The sequence below is a fragment of the Haplochromis burtoni genome, unplaced genomic scaffold, assembly GCF_018398535.1.
Source record: "Haplochromis burtoni strain Fernald_Lab_line unplaced genomic scaffold, NCSU_Asbu1 Contig_21, whole genome shotgun sequence".
Lineage (NCBI taxonomy): Eukaryota > Metazoa > Chordata > Actinopteri > Cichliformes > Cichlidae > Haplochromis > Haplochromis burtoni.
The window spans coordinates 639,874-663,542 of NW_024582382.1; the positions used below are offsets into that span (position 1 = coordinate 639,874).

The 23,669-nt window shown below is 40.0% G+C and overlaps 1 protein-coding gene across 5 annotated transcripts in view; it reads right to left on the reverse strand.

Moving 5' to 3' along the window:
- Positions 1-1,775: 1,775 nt before the first annotated feature.
- znf385c (zinc finger protein 385C) overlaps positions 1,776-23,669 on the reverse strand; it is a 145,607-nt gene continuing 123,713 nt past the window's right edge. For 3 of the 5 annotated variants that reach the window (XM_042218596.1, XM_042218595.1, XM_042218598.1), the window contains 6 exons: positions 19,277-19,496; positions 13,115-13,474; positions 12,770-12,957; positions 11,449-11,550; positions 10,834-10,923; positions 1,776-8,475 (listed from right to left, as the gene is read on the reverse strand). In XM_042218596.1, coding sequence (XP_042074530.1) covers positions 8,245-8,475; positions 10,834-10,923; positions 11,449-11,550; positions 12,770-12,957; positions 13,115-13,474; positions 19,277-19,496 — 1,191 coding nt within the window. In that variant the 3' untranslated portion in view covers positions 1,776-8,244. The remainder of the gene's footprint in view (positions 8,476-10,833; positions 10,924-11,448; positions 11,551-12,769; positions 12,958-13,114; positions 13,475-19,276; positions 19,497-23,669) is intronic. The other 2 variants (XM_005920358.2, XM_042218597.1) reach the window with 2 other exon arrangements.

Sequence of the window (23,669 nt, forward strand, 5' to 3'; positions counted from 1 at the left end):
GGCAGTAACGCGTTACTGTAATCTTATTACTTTTTTCAAATAATGAGTAAAGTAAGGGATTACTATTGCAAAAACGGTAATTAGATTACCGTTACTTTCCCGTAGGAACGCGTGCAGTATGAGCGTGCAGCGTTTAAAGCGTGGAAGTATTGACCTTACTTTGAGTTTGATTCCATAAAAAGTGACAAAAACATTAGTGTCCATCGTGCGTGGGAAGAAAACTTCTTTTTACAGCGAAAAAACCCCCTAAACTTCCGAAGAATGCGGCTAAAACTTTTGCGAGATCTCGCAATACTTTTGCGAGCGCTCGCAATACTTATTGCGAGATCTCGCAATACTTTTGCGACCCCCCCCAAAGTCCGTCTTAATTTTTTTTTTCCTCCCTAATTTTTTTTTCTCCCATGTCCCCTGGGGGGCTCCGTAGCTCCGTAACATAGACCAACGTACCATTGAAATCAGTGACTGTGCAGTCCTTGATTGAAACATACACACTGAAATAGGAGAATTTGGTGCCCTCCAGTGGTCACTGTAAGGAACTGTAGAATAAAATAGAATAATCCTTTAATTGAAATTTGGTTGTAACAGCAGCCAGAAAAACACATATACAAACAAACAGTACACAGAACAGAAACATACACTTTTTTTTAACATCACACTAGGCTCTATATACATCTGGACATACTGGAATCCACATCATAGAGTCAAGTTTGTCCAGCACAATAAAAACAAAAAGCAATTGATTTTCTGCAGTTATGTTCTGAACTATGTGAATAGATTGAGACAGGATTTGCACTTTAGCCTATAACCAAAAACTACGTAGCAAACACTTTTGTTTACTGAAGACAGACATTGTTTTTTAAAGGCAGTTTTTGTCTATGTGAGGCACAAAGTTTTCTGCCGATGTAAATCAATAAATTCCACTCTGTGTTTCATGGGAGGGTTTCCGGTTAAGTCCATGAGTTTTGAACTTGTAATTTTGCCTCAGCATAAGCGAGTGTTAAATCAAACAACCAATGTGATTAATGTACAGATTTTTAGAAGTTGGAGACATTTTTAATTGGCCACACTAACATAATTTTAGATATAAGAATTGTTTTTAATACTTGGATGAAAATCTTTGGCAGTCAGTGACTACCTTAAACCCATGTAGATAAACGCTGTGTTTTCTCCTTTGAGAGGCTCTGCCAGGCTTTTACTGCAGCCACCTTTAGTTGTGCTTGTTTATGGGTCTTTTTGTATTCAGTTTTCCATCTATCAACCAAAAATCAAGCTCTGTTGGGACTGACTGACTGAGCTACTAAAAAGTATTCCATTTCTTCACCTTGAGAAACTCTTGGGCTGCATTTGCATTTCACTTTGGGTCACTATCCATTTGCTTCATGAAACACTGATCAGTTTTAAGCATTTGGCCAAATCTGGATAAAGAGTATAGGTGTGTAGACTTCAGGATTCATCCTGTGCCATTTATTAGCGATAACATCATTAGTGAAGTGGTTCTATTGGCAGCCATATATAACGTTGCCAGCATACATTGCCTCAAGTTGAATGATAATGGCGTATGCTGTTTCTCTCCGTCTTCATATTTTTCTCTTTCCATTGTAATACAAATTCTTATTGTTTTCTTATTGTCCAAAGATTTTTTTCCCCAGAACTCTACAAAGTCTTTTAGATGCTTTCCGGAAAAGTCAAATTTGGTCCTCTTGCCTGTGGAAATAATTCTGTCAAAATGCACTTTAGTGTCCTCCTGTGGTCTCTCTGGTCTGTTTGTGTATCTGAGCCGGGCAGTGCATTCACCTCTCTGATAGCTTTTTTTTCCCAGCCTAATTGCACTGATTTCTCTTTGGGCATCATTTTTAAAATTACAATCAAAATGATAAAATAAAAATTCAACACTGTGACTCAACTGAAAACATTATGTCTCTTTCATTTGTCATGAAGGTCAGGAAACTGCTTGTAGGTCAGTTGTCCAATTAAGTCTGACCCCCATCCAGGAACAATATTTTAATTTACTAGTGTCCATGCTGGGCAGCATGGACAATAATGACTACTGGTTCATTGCCCTAACATTTCACCAAAACCAACATACAGTGGATTTTGATCTGCAATTTTACAGCTAAAACAAGTTAAAGATAAAAAGTGTTACTGGAACATGAATTAATTTTGTTCCATTCTTCTGTTGTTTAGAAGTTTTAGCAGAAACAATGTCAGTTAGACAGGGTCTGGAAATTTCAGCAAAGGAAATGATCTGCCGGCTCCAAACAGGCATGTTGACTGGAAAGGTTAATGCAAGATAATGAGAAAACCTCAAGTGGAACATTTAAGAAATTATATTACACTCACCTTAGTTTCCCCCTGAGGGTGTTATCATGTACCATCTCATTTCAATCATGTTCTTTTTAATGGCCTAGAATTGATCCAGTGCAGTAATGTTACTGCACTCAAAATGGTTCAGTGATTGTACCATACATTTGGGCGATGACAGTACACAATGGTGTTAATTTTCATGCCCCTGAGCTCAAAAAGCGAGGAAGAGATTTCTGTAAAATGCCAATATGTTTTCTTGTCAAAGGCTCTCCGTGTAATAGCTCAGTGGCTGTATTGACCCGCATAAAAGACAGAAAAAGGGAGAGAAAAAAAGATTTTAACAACACAAATTCTAAAACATTCACTGTGGAAGGATTGATTTGTCACTTGCTTGGATGATTTATGAATGTTCTTCCTCCTTTTGACAACACTAACCTCAAAAGGGAAGATTTTTACTTGCTAGTCACAGTCACAGGGCAACAAGGCAATGCAATACCATTGACTCTTTTACTGATGCATGACAGTGTGATTCATGATTGCGGTTGAGCATCCAGCTCTCACGGGGACCCATAAAATAGATAACATTTTAAATTTCGTCGTCTTTTCAAAGGAAAAACAAAAAAAAAACTTCCACTATGGAAGCTGCCGCACTGATGCTCTTTTCATTTTCACCATCACGAAACACCAGGGTAACAAAACAATTCCACACAGCAGTAAACACGAGCAGTTTATGTATCAGTGCCACCTTTATTCTCTGAGCTACTGACCTTCTTCTAGCTGTAAATATCAGCTGCTTTTAAGCCATCAGTCGTGTCGCATGCTAGTTGTTGTGCTGACTGCCCACGAGCTTGTGAGACAGAGCATTTGTCCTGAAAGCACAGGGTAAGTTCATCTTAATAAGTCAGGCTGAAGGCGTTTTGAACCTCGCAAAGACAAGATCTAGGTTGTTTTTCGTATTTTGTCCTAAACCACGATGTGTTTATGTGCATTCAGTGAGTCTGTTGGAAGTGTTTGACACATCTGGCGAACACTTGGGAACAAGCGGACAAAACGTCTCGCCAGTCAATAGAAAGACCATTTATCATCAATAAAGTAAAGTGGAAGCTGAAGAACAAATTGATTTACTCCACTGCTTAACAAACTCTAGTCTCCATTTGTTTTTTTTTGTACCACAAACAGCGGCATCAATACGGCACTATTGATGCTTCTATTTTACAGCACAACAGCATCCCAGTGTTTTGAATATAATCAGGATTATCTGTTGTTTATTAATATTATTTATTATTATTTATTAATATGCTGTTTTTCTGTGTTACATTCTGACTAGTGACGATTGTGAAATTTCTCATCTTAAATGTGTGTGAAGTCACATTTCCTGTCTTTAAAACTATATTATATTGTTGTAGCAGTAATAAAATCTAAAAAAGGTATTTGCTGTGAAGGATGTAAATTTAAAAAAAAAAAAAATCCAAAATAAAACAAGAAAACCAGGTTAAACTATGTGAAATTTTACATTTATCTTCATTTTTATTTAAAATAATATAGATACGTGTATAATTGTTCATGGAAAGAATATTAAGGCCAATCTTACAGAAAATGTTCATCTTATAAATGATTAAAAATCAAACAAAACTACATAAACACACACACACATGCACACACACAGAAGCAGTGTAGCTTGACTCTTGACTGAAGGAGCAGTGTTTGACCGCAGCAGGAGACAAGAGTGTCACTCTCTCCTTGGAGAGCAGTCAGATAAGATAATGGATCAATATGGCAGACACACCAGTGTCACAGCTTAGCAAGGTCATCGCATCATTCTGCCATATCACTGAGCTCTAGTAAGTGCCAGGCTCCAATGGTTTTTCTTTGATTGGCACGGCAGGAGGTGGCCAGCTTAATGTTGTGCTTATCTGCTGTTTCCACAAAGGAAGGGCTGACATGTTGGCTTGAGGCATAAAGGGAAACATCAATATACAATTCAAGGGCTTCTCATGAAATGAAACATTAAAGAAACTGAGAAATGAATACAGACCAAACCGAGCTAAATGCACGATTATCGACTCTCACGCGAGGAGTCCAGACCAGATGCTCCTTTGCTTGGTTTCGGTATTTCAAAGCTGGCTTCAATAAGAACAGCACAGACAGGCAACAGTGTATCATTTTGGCAAATACATATTAAATGTGGAAGAGCAGTGATCTGCTGTTCCACAATCCAGGAGGACTCATTGTTTGGCATTAAATCTTTCGCAACTGCTGGAGGTAATACAATGTATTATTTTGGCCATCTGTGGAGACTCATCTGAAGATAAAGAAGATTAGTTTGTCTCTAAACCATATCAGCCACTCAGGTATATTACTCTATCGCTCCTCTGCGTGCCACAAATGCAGCAGTGCCCAGACACAGTAGCTGTAAACTGTTTCCATTTGCTTTCCCACCTATACTTCGTGTCACCGGTCTAGCTGTAAGAAGTTGTTCCTGAAATGGATAGAAGCTGGTAGCTGTGGGATACCACATGAGCAGATGCTGTGAGGGTGTTGCACACTTTCTGAAAAGCCAGAAAACCTGCACCTGCACCTTTTATTTCAGTTGGCAGAGTGTTTAAAAGGAGTGGTGTTTTGTTAACATCTGAAGCGTCTTTCAACTGTATGGAATGTAACTGTAAGTGAAATATTGATCTTCAGAATTCTAAGCATTTGTGTTGTCACTGTTTAATCATTAGCAACCATCTTCCTGAGTTTTCTGCCATTTTTTCTTCGCCCACCCACACACATATTGTTTTTGCTCAAATATCAGTCTGATTTAAAGTTCTGCCTTCTGGGATGCTTCTGTTTTTCATTTTTATCCAAGACACACAGAGGCATACACACACACACACAGATATTATTCCATAAACACTAAAAAACATACACACAAAGTTCTAAAATCTTTATTTTCCAAAATCCACCCCTTCCTCTCTAATGTACAGCACTGTAAGATTTTTTTATTTTGTTTTTTGTCAATCCATCCATTTGTACAGTGTTTCCTGCTCTCTAGAGCTTTGGAGGGATACCCTGAATGGATGGTCATGTTAGCAGTTGCTCAACCTGTCACCCCTGAGAAGGCCTGGCTAATGTGACATTAGGATCTGAAAAGGCCTTAAAATTACATTATTAATTAAGTCATTGTCAACAAGGAGAAAAAAAACACACTGAAAAAATTTGTTTAAATATTCTCTTGTACTTTAAAAAAAAACATTTCGGCAAAAACCATGTAAACAAAAAACAAAATATAAAGCAAAGCATTTGTTCTTTCCCTGTATGAGCCTACGGTAACATAATCTACTCTCTTATATGATAGCAATTCTTTATGATACAGATAACGATAGCAACTCTGGTAAAATCTCTATAGTTACTCTAGGATTTCTACATATAATTTGCCTTCTCTAGATTCTTTATATTAAGAAAATGTTTCACTTCTTTAGGTCAGAGTTCCCACTGAGCGAGAGAAACAAACAAACATACAGTGAAGATTAAAGGCTGGCTGGTTCACTGAGTAGTGCGACTGGGGAGAATCATATTAGTATGGCGAGGGAGACCCGGTGGCTTTGCCTGTCCAAAAAAAGGCTTGGGGGATCCTTCAACACAAACGTACATTGGATCACAAGCTCTAGTAGTACATGGCAGTTATAGGGTTTTCACGACAGATGGCACTGCTGTGTCACACACAACTACACGTGTAGCACAATGGGAAATGCATAGGATTTGCTCCATTACTGTAATTTAAGAGAACATGATTTGGTATGAGCACCGAGGGAAGGATGACTTGTGTGTGCGCTCCGAGTCCTCGTGAGATCTTGTCAAGAGTCCATTTTGGCGTAAGGAAGGGTGGATGTCAACAGATATTCAGGGTGGGAGGGGGAGACGGCACACTAGCATAAACAGCAATATGACATTTGATGTTGCACTTGTGACACTTATCCAAAACACTTCACTATGACGGCAATGTTTTGCTCAGTGGAAGTCATACAAAGGGTCTTCTGCTCCACTAAAGAGTGAAACAGCAATGTCATATGACGCTGAAGCACCCTCTCTGCAGCGCAAGAGCAGCTATAAATGGAACGGCTCAGCCCACAGTCACAACATGTGGAGACTGACCATGAGCATCAAGCATCAAGGGCAGCACCGGGACAACCCATTATTTCAAATGACTCTTCGCTGACATATCAGAGTTGGCCCTTGGCTGTGTTGGAATACATAATACATCGTTACAGGTGTTTACAGTAGAGAATAGATAAAGCCATTGATACACTGGAAACACATCATAAACATAAACATATTGAATGTATTGCTTTAAATGTGAGACTTATCATAGTCCTTAATAAACCATAACGTGATCGCTCTCACCTGATTGTTTTTTTTTCCCAAAAAAATTATCACTGAAATTGACATGGGATCATAGAACATACACAAAAAAAGCTTAATATAAACACAATTTCCATTGCTTTTTAGGTAAATTAGTTTTAAGGTGCTTTTAATGTGGTTGCCATGGCACTGTGCTTTGTTCCCGCCCACGTGTGTGTGCAGACACTGCAAGAAGATGTCAATCAAATACTGGTTGAGCAGCCTCCCCACCTACTGTCATCCAAACTTTTTATCAAGCTCTGAAATCCCATCAAGTCTTCAAGTTATCCATTGTGTTTTCATTATGTGTGCGATGTTGTGCTTGTGACCGGGGGAGGGAGGAGGGGGAGGGGGGTTGCTTTCCCTGCTGCTCATCATCTCATGCTGAGATAACGCCAGAGAAAATCAAGGGCAACAGCGAGGTGACGAAAGCGGGGTGGAGGAAAAGAAGAACAGCAGTCACGAGGGGAAAGAAACTATGGCGTTTTGCAATATAAGACATCCATAGCAGCAGAAATGTTGTCATGCCGCCAGCTTGGCAAGAACATAATGTACAAGTTGCATTGCGTGAATGATGCACTGGGGCAAAAATCATTCTGAAGACAGATTTGCAAATTGAAAGAAAGTCAAGTTGACAGGTTGACCTTTTCTGGACTGTAATGACTGCTTAATCCTGGGGATACGGGAACGGAAAGAAATCTGGAGGGCTATGACTGTGGCTGTGACTCAGAAAGAAAAAGAGAGACGTGTTTTATTCGTAAGAGTCAAGGGCTGGGAAAACAGTATTTGGTTGAGGGCTGGAGGTGCAAAATGTTGTTAATGAGGTTTTAACACATGAGTATACTGTATGTAGTTATTGATTCACACTCTACCCACAAATAGCAGTCACTTTTATCCTTCATAAAAGCTCAAAGTTAAGTGGAGGTAATTCTCCAGACAGTTGCTTTAACAATTGCCGTATCCCAACTGCAACGTAACCTCAGCATTTGACCTCAGTTGATCCTTTAAGCGACTTCGCTGAAGACGCTGATCATTGAGAGTGGCACGTGCAACCATCTGGATTGGGATCAGCTGCTTTAATGACCTATGATGACCTTTCATCAAACCTCCAAACCAATACGTTAAAAATCTTTTATAAGAGCATCAAGTAAAGGGACCTTATTTTGTGGCAACCACACTAAACATACATCTAGACTTGTCTATATTTGTTCTCTAATAAATTACACAATAATATTCATAATTCAAACCACGTTGACCCATGAAATGGCTATAAAAGCGGCCTCAGTTCACCAGTCACTGTCTGGAGGCCTGTCCTGCTCCTTGGGTAATTTTAAGAGGAGCAGAAAGAAGGCATGATGGGGGATCTTGGCCTTTTTTAAGAACAGCTCTTAGGCATAATGGCCTTTCGAGAGTTTGAAGTTGTGCACGCTTTCCATTTTAAGTCAGGCAGGCTGCATAGTTTGCGTGTGGCCTTTGTTGTATGGGTCACACTTAAGGAGGGCCTTGGATTTGGTAAAGGGACAGGGGTGGAGCTCAAATGGGAAGTGGGTCAAGTCTTTAGTAGGGGGAGAAAATGATAGGTGTGTGTGTGGCCCGCAGGGGCCCCGGAGCAGGCCGGAACAGTGCAGGGCCCAGGAATGGGGTCTGGATGAAGGTGGTTGTACCCACTGGGTGGCGCAACGCCAGTGGGTTAGTTGCCACTGTGCACAGAGTTGGCGGGGTGAGGGGGCTGGGCAGGAAGCCAGTTGTCAAACTCTTGGTCAGCTGCTTCTGCAAGGCCAGTTTGGTCTGGAGAAAACAGGAAGGGGAATGGCAAGAAGTGAGAGAAGAACACAGTGAGGACAGAACACGTTTACTGGACAAACATGTCTCCCAAAGCCATGGCCCTTTTTCCACACAGAGCTGCAGCAGAGTAGTACATGTTCTTACTAACAGACCTGGATTCCTGATGGCTTGATTCATTAGGCACCTCTAGTTAAAATCCATATTTTGTAATAACACAGCAAAAACAGCCAACATTAAAAATGTTTTCAAAGTTTAAGCACTGTTTATGTTATTAAGCTAAAAAATAATAGACTGTGCAATCTGCATGTGCAGCGGTGCAGTAACCTTTATACGTCATTACTTAGTAACAACCTTTGGCACTTATCATAACTTCCTCGGTCCTTGCAATATGCAACGCATGTTTAGGATCCCACTGATTTTCTATGATATTCAAGTCAGGGAAAGGTAATTCCCATTTCAGAAGCTTTAAGTTGAATTTCTTTAGGTAGTCACGGTCGATTTTGAAGTACATTTTGGATTATTGTCCTAATGAAAAGGCCAGCGTCTTTCAGTTTTGCTCTCTTGGCAGACTGTATTAGATTTGTAGCCAGAATCTTCTGACATTTTATGGAATATTTTCTTCTGTTTATCCATGGCTTGTGCCACTGGCTGTCACAAAACCACAAAGCAGAATATTTCCATCCTTGTTCTTAAGCCTTGGCATTGCTTTTAGTATTTCATCAAATGCTGCTCCTTTATTTACCCTTCCAAAGACATCCTTGGGTAATTGCGGCATAAGGACCCCTCTTTTCCCTTATCTGTCTACAGCACATCCAAAAAACAACCTCTGGCTTATCCAGATGTTGCTTTTCATACTTTAAATAATGAACTTTGTGATATGGGTGTAGGTGAGGTTTTGTTTTTTTGACTCCTATATGTAGGTCCTTTTATTCATGACTGCTGCACACTGCAGTGTGCACTGCCATTTATGTGTCAGCTAAATCTTCCTGCAGCTCCTTTACAGCCATTTGCAGGGTTTTGCTATGCCTAAGATTTATCTGAATGTTTTCTTCTTCCCGTCAGATCCAAAGTTCTCCTCAACTGTCATTTTTAAAAATTTACATTTCAGACAAGAAAACTTGCAAGCTGGAAGTGCTCTGACATCGCTTTACAGTCCCTGTATTTGCTTCATTTTAGCTTCACTTTTTTTTTTTTTAACTTCATAGCAGTCCCCAGGTTGTGAATTTTGATGAATCACAGAGTTTATTAAAGTCTGAAAGGACATTTTTGACCTGCTTCAGAGTCAGTTGAAGTTCAGAGACATCTGCACAAGTATGTTCAAAATAAAATAATAATAACAGTGCGTTAACGATTGAAAAATGCTCATTTTTAATGTGTTTTTGCAGAGGGGGGTTTTTGTTGTTGCTTTTTTACTTATTTTCATTTTGAAAATCAACAAAATATTAAATTATTCAGAGGTGCCTAACTTCCATAGATCTGTACACAACAGCTGAAATCTAGGACCACAGCATGGATGCACTTCAGCCTTTTTCATCAGGACAAGGGTTAAGCTGGAGGCTGTAACTCTAAAGCTCTCCAATATTAAAGGGATAGTTCTGATTTATTTTTTTTCTTAATCAGTGGTCAATTGCTTTAATCACTGGCCATGATATAGCTTGAATGAGAAATCATTTACACATTTAAATACAAAAAAATAGTTTAAAACAATTTTTAAAGATGTAAGAATGTAATATTTAGAAAATGCAAATAAAACTGATCATAAATAAATTTAGAAATTTACACAAGATGTTGCATAAATTGTAGGCAATTAAAAAAGAAAAACCTGAAATAGTCGCAAGATAAGAAACATTTAAGTCTCCGTCATGATACCAACTTTAATCACTTTAATTTCAGAACATGCTTCATCCATCATTTTGGTATGATGGCTACAATTACTGCAATATTAATGAGTCTTGGCGATAAGGAACGCTGTAATCGATGAAATGAAATAACCAAAAAGCATATGTTGCCATAGTGATATTATCCTGTGAATAAGGCGCAATAGCGAAAACACAGGGTTAACTTTGAAGATGCCTGGATAAGCCCAATATAGCTATATAGCACTGGCCACATGGGGAGCCATATTATTTAGTGGCATCTGCTATATTGGTATCACCATTAGCTAGTTAAATAAGTAGCACCTCATGTAAAACATGGAAACAAATCTTAAAAAAAAAAAAAAAATCAGAACCATCCCTTTAATGCAAACGTGACTTCTGTGAGATCTGCTAAATCCCCTGCCCATGGCCAGGCCTAAAGTTCAGCCAGCTGCAAGTCTCGCCTTCCAATCCAACCCCAGTCTCAGGCTCTCCTGCCACTGACCTGCGAGGAGAGGGAGGTGAGGTTGTACTGGCTGAATGCTTTCTTCATGGCAGACACAGCCACGCCTGCATAGCCACTCCATCTCACGTTCTGTAGGATGGAGGAGGGGGATGAGGAGAAGGAGAGATGGGGAGGTGTATACATGACAGGAGCAGAGAAATGATTAATCTGGAGTGCTGATTCAGGCTGCTGTTGTCAGAGCTGGTCAGTGGGGACTATTTTAGACCTGTCTCAGGGGTAGGGGACTTACTGAGTACAAAAGTGTGCTTAACCTCTATGACAGTTGCAGGCACACAAGCATGCTGCCTCACCAAAACACTGAAGTCCCTGAGTGAACCCTGTGTAAAGTGATCTGCGTGTTTGCAGTTTTCATTGAATGTTTGTCTGGGCCTGGGTCAAATCAGTTAACTGTTACAGAGAAAAATTAAAACTGTTGTTTAAAAATGCATTAGTTTACAAGCTAGACTGAAATTATTCCAGTTTTGGGAAGAACATCCAAGCATATCTGCTGTAAGAAAAGGCAATTATGCTTTGTTTGTTTTCCTTGAGTGTGTGTATGTGTGCATATTTGCATGACAGTGTTTTGTTTGCCTGTGTCTTTATGCTGAGACTTACCGCTAAGCTGGAGCTTGGCTGGCTCTTGCTGTGGGGGGTAAATTTGGGTTTGGGCGGTTTTCCGGCCAGCCTATCCTTGTGCCTTCTGCTATTCATGTGCTGCTGAGACCAGCGGAAATACCATTAGCAAGCTAACAAGAATCTGTTGTACCACAGTGGAACAACTTCAAGTGTTATCTGCTGAATTAATAATGGATAGGCATTGAGTACGACTGAAGTGAAGAGAAATTACATCACATTACTTTCTACCTCTGCCGCGCTCCTTCTCTGTCTCCAGTACTTAAAGGGTACGTCCTCATGGGATAGAGGTTTATATAAGACTGGTGAAATGCATTTAAGGCTAAAGCAGTCTGGGTGCTGACACATGACAGCATATCCTGCATCTTTTCCACTCCAGCATATACAGTCCACGACACAAGATGTAGCAGTAAATGAACATCAAACGCAGAGAAATTCAATCTCAGCCCGGTTTGATGTTGGTATAACCAGAGCAAATAGAGAAAGCTTTTGCAATAATGAGAGGTAAATAATTGCTCAATGAGGAGTTAGTTAAAGCATCAGATGGTATCTGTGTAAAAATAACAGCTTGAATGTATTCTGCACTTACAACCTCCTTTCAATTGCTTGATTCATGCATCCGTAAATGAAGCAGCTTTGATTTAAGTTTGCAGATTTCCCCCATCAAGGTGACGTTAAAATTGTCTCCCGGATCGAGTAATGTCTTTAAAATCTCATTATTCATATTTATCACTTTAATGCACATCATTTTTTTTAGCTTTTATAACTGTGACATTACAGGGCAATGTGATTTAAGTTCAATATGTAATATTAAACCCTCGGTGTCTGGGGTAATTGTGTGTGCAGACACTTTTGTTTTCTAATTAATTCTGTGGCCACATCATCTGTCTGTGAATGTGAAGTAATTATACAGTATGCAACATTTTATCCGAGTGGCATGATTGGGCTAGAGTGCTTTTCCCTGCAGAGTCAATAGCACTCTTATGTCCTTTTGAACAAAATCCTACCAGGTTAGCAAGATTCTCACTTAGTATGCATTGAGAAACCTGCAGGACTTTCCCAAGCCCATGTTTCCCTCCTCATATTTCATTTTATACCACACAAGAAGGATAAATAAGTCTGAGAGTGTTAGATCTTGAATTTTGTCCCCCTGCCCTCCTACATAACAGCAGAAACCTGTGATGCCCTTTGTGGTGCTCGTGTTAAATACGTTTCTTTTTATTTATGCCAACTCTTATGCGATGTGAACAGTACCTCCTTTACAGGGCAAAAGGTGTAAATGATACATTAGTAATTATTTTACCTGACTCAGTTGGGTCTCAGAATTCACAAAGATCTCACACACTTCACACTGGAAGTTCTTGCTGGGAACTCCAACGCTGCCTTTGCTGCCCAGCCGCTTACTCTTGCAGCCTGCACGAGCTGCCACCACTTTGCCCCTGCGTCGTGGCAGAACACTGTGACCCTCCAGCATCAGTTTGTGCTTTGTACCTAGTATAGACAGCAGAGAGTTGGCAGGTAGGTTGTAGTGTGAGTATATCATTTGGTAACACTGAACCAAATGTTGAAAATGTGAAAAAAGATTTCAGAACATTTCTGTTTTCAAGAAAAAAAGTGCAAGCCTCAAGGTCACACATCACGCTCTTACCGCTGTTATGTGCTTCCAGTTGGGAGATTGAGTTTACTGTGACTTTACAAACAGGACAATGGAGGTGAGCTTTGCTCTTCTTGGGGTCTTTGTCATCATCTGTACCAGGCACCCCATTTGTGCTCGATGTGTCGGCACGAATGCCTGACTCATTGGTTGATCCCACAGCGTCTGGGACTTCAGGGGCACTGGTGTCTGAAGCTGTCTCAGAGAGCTGTGAAGAAGGCGAAATCTGAGGGGGGGAAAGAGTGACCAGCTCCATAGAAGAAACCTCAGATACAGGTGTCAGCATAACCGAGCTCTTGGGATTCTCCTCGGGCTTCACCTCCAGGTTGGCTGATTCTAGATCAGACTGAAGACCTGTAAAAACATTAAGAACGGAAAGAGAACAATAGCTGACTATTATTATTTAACAGTATTCAACAAATACAGTTTAATCCCTCTGAGCTTAGTGGAGAGATTGTTTTTTGTTCACATTAGCTTGAAGCAATTGGCCAAAAAGAACAAATATCACTGATGGTTCGTCATGAACATATTGCATCACTAGTTATTATTTTGCTTGACATCACTACTACATAATTCACTGAAATTCATTGACATTGGTAGCCTATTACTGTGTGGACACCCTTTAACAAATAAATAGAAGTTTATTTCAATTTTATTGCCTTGTTTATTTCTTCCTCTATGTCTAAAGTACAGTGTATGTGACATTTGGAGGTCTAATTGGTTAGAACCTACCCATACACTCCTATGAAGCCTAAAAAGTGGAAATGTAATTACTTGTTAAACTTGTAATGAATAGTTGCATTTGCAAAGTATCATTTCCTGGGCTGACTACAAGCTGTTTGATCAGAATTAATATAATCTCTACAGAGCATGATACTGCCTGAAAAACAATCATACGCGCACAAAACCTAACATACAACGAACAGGAATATACAGTCACCAGATGAAAATCTTCAAAGAAACATTTTTTTCATGATAAAGTGATGAAAGCCAGGTTAATAGAACCTATCATGTGGTAGCCTTGAGGAATTCTCTGATATAGTATCAGCTTTTGTTTTAAATCATGTGGAACAGACTGGATTACACTTGGCTTAGGTAAGTAAATGCCATCAGCCTCCTCCCATTCTTCTTTCTCTCTTTCCCCTTTTTCGTTCTCCCTCTCCATTCAAATATCAAGTGGACCTGGAGTCTTAGTCAAAATAAACAAACCCATCGACTGCTGGCCCCATAAGTAACTGGAGTTCCATTACACGTCTCCCCTTCACCCCATGGCCCTCCCGAGGGAGTCACGCACTTCACCCCAGAGCACTGTGTGCTACGCTCAATGAATATCTCCATTTCATTTGGAGAGTGTTCGGTCTTTCTCTCTCTCTAAGCTCACACACACACACACACACACACACACACACACACACACACACACACACACACACACACACACAAACAAACAGACACACACACACCACCACCCTCCGTGCAACTGTGCTCCATTGATTTTTCCTTTTTACGTCCCAGAGTAAATTCATCATTGGAGATAAGGGTCTTCTTTTCTCATTACTACTAAAGAAAAAGAAACTATATAGAAGCAAGATTAGACAGTCCCCTTGGTGTAATGGGAGTGACCCTTGAGGGATCTGAGCTCCTCTCGAGGGGGGTGGGGGCAGGTATGATCCTGAGTGTTGGTGAAAGACTGGGCCACCTGAGAAGTCTCTAGAGGGGAGTGATACTGATCAGTGGATTAAGCAGAGGAAGACATGGAGGTTGGTGGGAATCAAAGCCCTCAAAAATCCAAGGATTTAGATCATGAGGTACCTCACTCTGTGCTGCTGGATGAATATCAAATACCCCTGCTGAGTTTCGGCAGGGGTAAGATCTCCATTTTTAGAAACACTACATTTCAACAGCTAAGAAAACCTTTACTCTTCCACCATTAGCGCTGAAATAAGTCTAGAATTCATGCAATTATTCAACATGAAACTGGTGCCCATTTTGGTAATTTATTAAAACAAACTAACTAGATTTCTGGCACCTAAAGAATAAAATGCTGAAGAAGTCGAATTTAACAAATGAAATATTTAGATCCAGATTTGACTAGGGGGTGGCATGGTGGGACAGTAGTTAGTATTACCCTCTCACAGCAAGACTAATGTAGGTTTGAAGAATCTTGTCTCTATCTGAAGTTTGCATGTTCCCTGTGTGGGTTTGTGCCAGGTTCCTTCTACAGCATAGTGAAATTTATGATTGATTAATTGGTGACTGTTTGTAGGTGTGGAATAGAGCATACTATAATTAGCATCTTTGTGTTAGCCCCATGAGTGAATCTGTGAATCTGTCCAATGTGCATCTAATAACAGGTGGATGTGCCAAATGGTACCTGTAACAATTTTGATGAGCAGTATTTCCTTATATTAATGCCATGACTTTGCCACACATCCAAAAATGCCTTTTGTGTCTCCTTGTCATTTGTCCCATTTGTCCTCTGACTGTTTACATTATAAACAGAGACCAAAACTAGCGAAATATCAGATCAAAGGCTCGCTCTTAGCAGGCCTTCTGTGGAGCAGAACTACAGAGCAGCAAATTATGGATCACTGATATGCAGGTAATCATCATATTTCTTTAACCTGAATAGGACTTAATCTATTAAATAGTTAATCTTTTGACAGTCTAGTTTAATAAAACAGGTTTTAATAGCTTTTAGATCTCTCAATTCAGCAGACTGATCCGCTGAGAACTTTAACCACTGCCAAAATAACAAAAAAATATGGATACTGGCGTCATTAAACACAAATTCTCTTACACATACAAGCGCCGAGCACTTGATTTAGCAGGCAAGTGCTGATTCAAGGCAGCTTCAGAGCATAAACAACTTCTCTGGGGAAAACTCTTGCCTTTAAATCATCATTACTGGTGACAGACATAGTCCCAGCAAAGACGGGTTCAACAGTGGAGTCAATCAAAGCCAAAGGTGATTGATGCTTGTCATGATTGATGCCGGCTCTCTGTCTCTTAGCACCAGGCTGGTGCTCTCTTCACTTGCTCAGTCGCTGCCCTTTGTTAGGATAGGACATGGTTTATAAGCATCGATTAGTGCCCTTTGTACAACTCCCTGTCCTTTCTGAATGTATGGACTGTTGAGGTTCCCTCCAAGAAAGGATAGTTTGTTTTAAAGTGAAAGAAATTTAAATTTTTGTAAGCAAGAAGAGCACTTTTGATCATTTGAAGTCATGAAAAGAAACCCACATTTTGACAAAATACATTTTCCTAAGAGTTTATAGATATGTTTTTCATACATTTTTCTTTTTAATACTTGTTTTGTAAATGATAAACTGGCTCGGAATGCCCTCAAGCCATGATCCAGTTGGATATGTTTTTGGCCTTATCCGTGCATAAAGAGATTTCTATGGAGTCTATGAATCTTTTAATGTTGTGTGATAATGAAATCCTCACTGAAATTCAAGCTCTCTCTTTCACACAGAGGTGAATCCCTGTCCATCTTTACATTTGAAAGATTCAGCCTCTCTGTGATGCGCTCTTTTGAATAGGCAATCACATTACTTAACACAAATGGCTGTGTGAAGTTCTACAAGGCGTCTTTTGTTAGCATCACACATTTTTTTTTTTTTCCAATTTTCATTGCTCCTGACTAAACTTCAGCTGTTTTTATGAAATCTAATATTTTTGCTTTTAAAAGACTGGGACATTATTGCATTCTGTTTTTAATCAACATTTCACAGCACTTTTTGAAAGCAAAGTTGTACAATATTTGTCACTGCACCTCTAAACAACAAATATAATTTCATTCTACAGAATAACATTGTTTGTCATTGCCTTCCTAACTGCACTGTTTTCTGAACTCACACAATTATGGCTAGATTTACACAATGAAATCACAACACTGTGGCTCGGGTTAAAAGCAGTACTTCATTATCCTCAGAAGACCTTTGTCATCATGGTTACAATAATTACCAACTAGATGAGGTGGTCAGACTTTAAAGAAACCAACATGTTGTGGGATGGTTACCGAAGCATGCATTTATGTCTCACCCTGCTATACTATTATGAATGCATGTGTCCTGCTATTATTGGTTCTCTTATTTGTGCTGTGAAAAGGCTTAAACTTTAATTACCCACACCACTCCATGGTGGCAATTCTCCAAATTTTCTTGGAAAACATCTTGTGTTTAATATACACTTTGAACCCCATCCAGTGCTGATGTCGAGAGGTGGCGCACGAGTAGTAAATGTCTACAGTGTCTAAATGTGCATATAGGCATTTTCTAATGAGGCTGAGGAGGCTGACCTTGTGGGTTGAGAAGAAATCTGTTTACTCTGAGCCAGGGAGCCAGAGTGCTAAGAATAGCAGACAGGTGTGTTATTGGCTCCTGATGGCACACAATGTGGGCATTAGCCTCAGACAGCTCCTCACCAGCCTTTACTTTCATGGCAGATATAACTCATTTCATAGAGTGTTAATTTGGAGCACTATTCCATTACAGTTTGGCATTGTGGTGCATGCCAGCACTGGCTCGCACTGCTGCATTTCAATTTCACATTAGGCCAATCACACAATTGGGCTTATTAAAGAGTGTTCCTCCTCACAAAATTGCTTTAGAACTGCAAAATTATTCACAGCATAAAAACTAGCATTGACTTATGTACTTTCTCTCTTCACTGACCCCCTCCTCCATGTTCTTTCTCTTTCTCGTATTCTTTCCCTTTTCCCTCAGTGTTCTTCATTCATTTCATCTTATCTTTCATTTCCCACTCATCATCTCATTTCGTCTCTGCTGTTGCATTCCTCTTTCAGAGCTCTCCTTTGCAACAGCGGAATATTAAAATGATATTTGATGAGAGCGTTATCAGGCTTCTACTCTTTTGTCCACTTTCTCCTTTCTGAAGGAGACTCAAAAAGTGCTCCAGGCAAAAAAAAAGTGTGTGTGTATGTGTGTTCATGTGCATGTGGACATGTCTGTCAGATGGGATAAAGTGGAAAAAGTCTCTTTCCAACCCCAGCACCTTCATATCTCGTCTCTGATATTCCATCTAGCATCCAAGAGTATTTTGAATTTCTGCCTAGACAGTGATCTTCTCTAGGGGAGGAAAGTAAAAATCTAAAAGACAGAGGGGGGAAAAGTGCTCTGGCTCTTCTCCATTCCCATCAGCTGTGATGGATAAATGAAAAGTGTGGACCTAGACAAGAGCAACATGAGATGGTAATGGGCTCACTCTGGAGTCAAAATGCCACCGGAGCAATTCATGCTCTCTGAGGTAAAGTTGCAGCTGTGCGGTGAGAAAAAGTCAACATTCATTTTCTGTTGAAAGAAAACCAATGCACTTCTATTCCTTTATCACAAGTTAAAATGTCTATATTTACACTGCCAGTGTGAAAACATTTGAACTTTTTGTAAAAGAAGATAAGTGCCTTTGATGTCTTCTAACTTTATTTTCTATTTGACAGCCCATTAAATGAATGCTCTCACCACAATCTGGAACCCTCTCAATTCTCAACCAGCAATATATGGTTTTCTTTTCATGCTGCACAGATACACCAATTCTGGTTCTGTAACTACCCTCTGCATCTAACTGAGATTGAGAGAAGAGAGCATAGAGTAACTGAGGTGAAGTCAAGCAGTCGAGGCAAAGGGGGTAAAAATGGCCCCAGTAAGGCTTTGATCGATCCCAGTCTGCCCCTGTATTTACACAGCATTTCTTTATCCCAGATTTTTCCCCATTCCCATAGCATCTGAGCCTTCCATCCATCACAAGGCACAAAGACAGAGGACCAGTTCAGAAAAGTTCTAGGGGAAAAAATGTGAGTTACAATTTCAGAGGTCTGAATTTATAGTGGGGATAGGAGGCCAAGAGGATGAGGGATAAGGTGTACAGAAGATATAATCTCAAAGTGTAACACACTGGAGCTGAGAGAAAGGGATAAAGGTGGCCAAGATATGGAGGGGGATGGAAACTGTCAATAATGTGAGAAGCAGATTGGTTGATGGGGTTTAGAAAGATGCAATGGAGCAGAAGAGGAGTTAGAGGAATCAAAGCGTGATAGAGTGATATCAAGAAGGTGGAGAGGATTGGAGAAGGATCGGTTACAAATAGCACACTCTTGCAGATGCCTTCGTCCCATCTTTCTGCCACTATACCTACTTGTTCCCTCCTCTAAGCAAGTATCCATAAGTGTGGGAAGGGCTGCCTCAGATGTAGATGTCTTGCTTATGTCCCGCTCTCGTTCCCGGTCTCTGTCTCGGTCTCGCTCTCGCCCTGTGGATGAGGACTCCCCAGCTCGTCGCTGCCTGTTTTTCTGGGCCTCCATGGCTTTGAGTTTACGCGCGTGCTTGTGACCTTTATAGTGGGCCTCTGCTTGGTTCTGTGGGAATATGAGACAAAAACAGGGCAAAAAGGAAAATCAGAAATTACTTCATGAATAATCTGCTAGAAAGACTGGAGTTCGCGTGCAATAAATGTTAAAATGCACGCCTGGAATATTCACTCTCTCACAGGCATACGCGGGCGGCAAAGAGTGGAGTCTGTTTCTACCTGATAACAGTGCTGGCACGTTGGGAGGCCAGAGGTATAATTGCATGTGCAATATGCAACAAGAGAGAGGATTCCATCTCTACAACTAGCCTATAAATCCTCACTGTGAGAATCAGCCTCTGCAAAACCTGGACGCATCTGGCAGTATACGCTAATGTCACACACATCTGAGCGCTCGTGAGCACGCACAAACCCACAAATACGGATCAGACGCAAAACACATTCTGACTGACTGCGCTGCAGCAATAAACACGCAAGTTTCTCTCCGGGCGGATTTACCTTCCCATTTGCATCACTCTCACGACCTCGGTTCAATCCCAGAACAAAGCCCCTGTTGTCAGAGTAAGCATGGATACATACGAAAAGAAAAGAAATCGATAAAGAGATCACTCATTAAAAGAGAAGATAAATTCTCTTCAGAGCATAGTCTGGATAGAACGTAGGTACAGAAGGGAAGATTTCAGACCCATAATGAGAGAAAATCACAAATAACATACATGAATTGGAATTTACACAAATTAAATACAAATCACAAAAACACCTATTTTTTAAAAAAATGCGAACATTTCCAAACACACTTTTTTGTAGCACGGTATGATGCAGCTGTTTCTCAAACACATCAAACTTTATTCTTAAGCTTCTAATTTAACACTTCCTGAAGAAACAACTCATGCAAATCCTCAGGTACTAAACAACTTGCATGAAAAGAGAGCTGACATTTATCTGAAGGACTCCTTAGTGAGAAATAAATACATGCAACAAGAAGATATGAGACTTGTAATCTCATTAAGGCCTTTTCAATAGGATCAAAATGCTGATTTAACCGATTACCTGAGAATGAACAATAGATTAGTCCTAAGCCAGCAGTTCCTAACCTTTTTCATCTGATGTATCCCACAGGCCTCTCAGATGGAATCAAGTACCCCTTTGCCACCAACTGTTATTAACATATATAAGTGGATATTGTTAAAGTGTTTTTCCATCCAGCAGAACAAGCAATGTTATTTCAGTTGGATTTAAGCTAATTATTAACCCAACTAAGATATATACACTCCCGGTCATTTAATTTCATTTGCTTGTTAACACAAATATCTAATCAGCCAATAACATGGCAGCAACTCCGTGCATTTAGACAAGTAGACATGATTAAGATGACCTGGAGAAAATTTAAATTGAGCATCAGGACAGTTAAAAAATGATTTAAGTGACTTCAAAAGTGGCATGGCCAGGTTGTTGTTCCCAGACATGCTGTATTTCCGAAAATGCTGATCTACCGGCATTTTCCCACACAACCAGCTGTGGGGTTTACAAAGAATGGTCAGAACTGCAGTTCTCGGTGCAAAAATGTCTCGTGGATACCAGAGGTCAGACCAGAAAGGACAGACTGCTTTGAAAGCAACAGCAACTCAAATAACACTCCTGATAACTAAAGAAAGCATAACAGCATGAGCGAATGCACAGCATGTTCAACCTTGAAGATGAGCTATAACAGCAGAAGACCATACTGGGTGTCACTTCTGAGGTTTCATTTTGCATGGGCTCACCAAAATGGGATAATAGAAGATTACAAAAATATCGCCTGGTCTGACGACTCTCTATATCTGCTGCTACATTTGGATGGCAGGGGCAGAACTGGCATAAACTATATGAAAACATGGATGCGTCCTGCCTTGTATCAGTGGCTTAGGCTTCTGCTGGTGGTGTCGTGCATTATTTACACGCAAATGTCTATGAATCCTCTTGCTGATCATACTGACCTTTTAATGACCACAGCGTTCCCATCTATTGATGGCTACTTTGAGCAGGATAACACGCCATGTCAAACGGCCTCCTCAGTTTCCAGATCTTAATCCAACAGAGCACTTTTGGGATGAGAGGGAACAGGAGATTCCCAACATGGATGTGTAGCTGACAAATTTGCAGCAACTGTCAGTATGTGCCCAAATCTCTGAGGAATGTTTACAGCATCTTGTTGAATCTGTGCTACGATGAATTAAAGGCAGTTATGAGACAAAATGTGGTCTAACCCAGTATTCGGAAGCTGTACCTAATAAAGCATCTGGTGAGTGTTTGTTTTTCCAAGTTATCCATTACGTTTGGCTTTTTCAACAATGTATCACTTTTAAAGATTTCAAGTCTTTACAGTTATTCTTAGCTACGTATTTCTTCCAAACAAATCTTTACCTGGATTAGCTGGATTAGCAATTACATGGATACCATCAACTGTTAATCAATAAATTCCAGCGGACCATTTTCATCATTGACCTCTATTTTTCCCTGCTACTATATTTAACATCTTTGTTTAACAAGATATTTCAACTGTTTATGCATCCTCTTAATTTCAACTGCTTTGGTTTTAGTCCTACTTTCAATCATTTATTAATTTTTTTTGACCAATGCTTTTTTTGTTTATTCATTTATGCATTCCTTTTGGCTGTCTGTTTCAACTGCTTATTCATTAATTTTAATGAACAGTAACTTTTGTTCTCCAGCCTGTTCAGGTCCACTCAGTTCTTTAATTAAAATTATAATTTCAGTTTTATACTTTTATTTTATTTTTTTGTTGGATTAGTTGAACAAATCTTTGCATATACCCTGTGGCAACAAAACTCCCCCTGGGATATTTCTACCACTGATTGCGAGTCACTGCCATAAGCAATAATTAAGTTTACTGCTTATGCAGTATCGTGGCAGAGATATAAGGTCAGTGGCACACACATACACAACCACAACAGAAGTTGGACTATAGAGCGTTAACCATGTATGCGTAGCCACCATAACGTGTCCGTCAAAAGATCTGTAAAAGGAACTCAAATACCTCAGCACGTTGTCTGACTGATTTGCAGTGAAAAGGCTTCAGTGCTTGGCTTCACAGCTTGATTTGACGAATTCTGCTGGTGAGCCCTCCACCATTTGCTTCTCCATCCAACTGAGACTCAGTGGAGGCTTGAAGGACAAGGTGTGAAATGAGCTTTGGTTTTCACCACCCCAGCAGCGAGACTACAGGGAGATACAGTTTCTTCAAAGAGATTCAAAAATGTCCCGTGATTAAGAAATCGCTGCGATAAAAGGAAACACAAGGCTATATTCTGCCAGACATATGTTGTGGGGGTGTGAAAAGTGCCCCATCCCATAGCTCTGAAATACTGCGAAATTGTCTCATCCAATAATGACTTTCTTGTAGGAAAGGAAACTGACAAACAAGTGAAGTTGTTTTGCCAGTTGGTTTGTTTAATTCAGCAAATGCATAGCTCCCCCATTTCATTAAATTGATGAATTAACTTTTCATTATTTCCTTAAATTACAAGTATAGGGTCAATTTATAAATACAGGCAGCCAATGTTCCCTCTAAGCTTCGGCACGTGCACAATTGTGCACTGCTGGCACGGTCTCTGCGCACAGAAAATCTGTGTTGCACACAAAAAAAAAAAATCTAACCTGAATTGAAATTAAAATAAATACGTTAACAATTCTCTTTTGCAGTGTTAGTCAGTGAGTGACTGGCTGCTCCAGTATGGGATTAGAACGATGCCACCTTATCCCATAGTCCAGCCAATGATGCTCTTCACGTTCATATATATGCAGCTAATCAACGTCGACAGGCTATGACAGCGTCCTTATGTGCCGACACCGGTGTTTTAGCTAGCAAAGCGGCGTGGCTGATGTGGAGTGAAGCCACGTTAATGACAACGTGTACAACCATTGGAGATGTGAGCAGGACAGACGGAACAATTGACGGAAAGAGTGTGGACTATACCACAATTTAAAAACTATAACAGTTTTTAAATTGTGTTTAAAAACTATAACAGTTTTTAAAATGTGTTGATAGGCCACGTAAAACCATAGTTATGATAAAAAATAGATGCAATGTTTGGTTTTCTTCCTGAATACTATTGTTGTTTATATTTACTGCGGGAAGAAACTGTAAAAACGGTGTTTTATAAGGAAAACGCTCAAAAGCACTCTCCGCCTGTGAGCAAACCCCTCCCAGCTTTTCCTATTG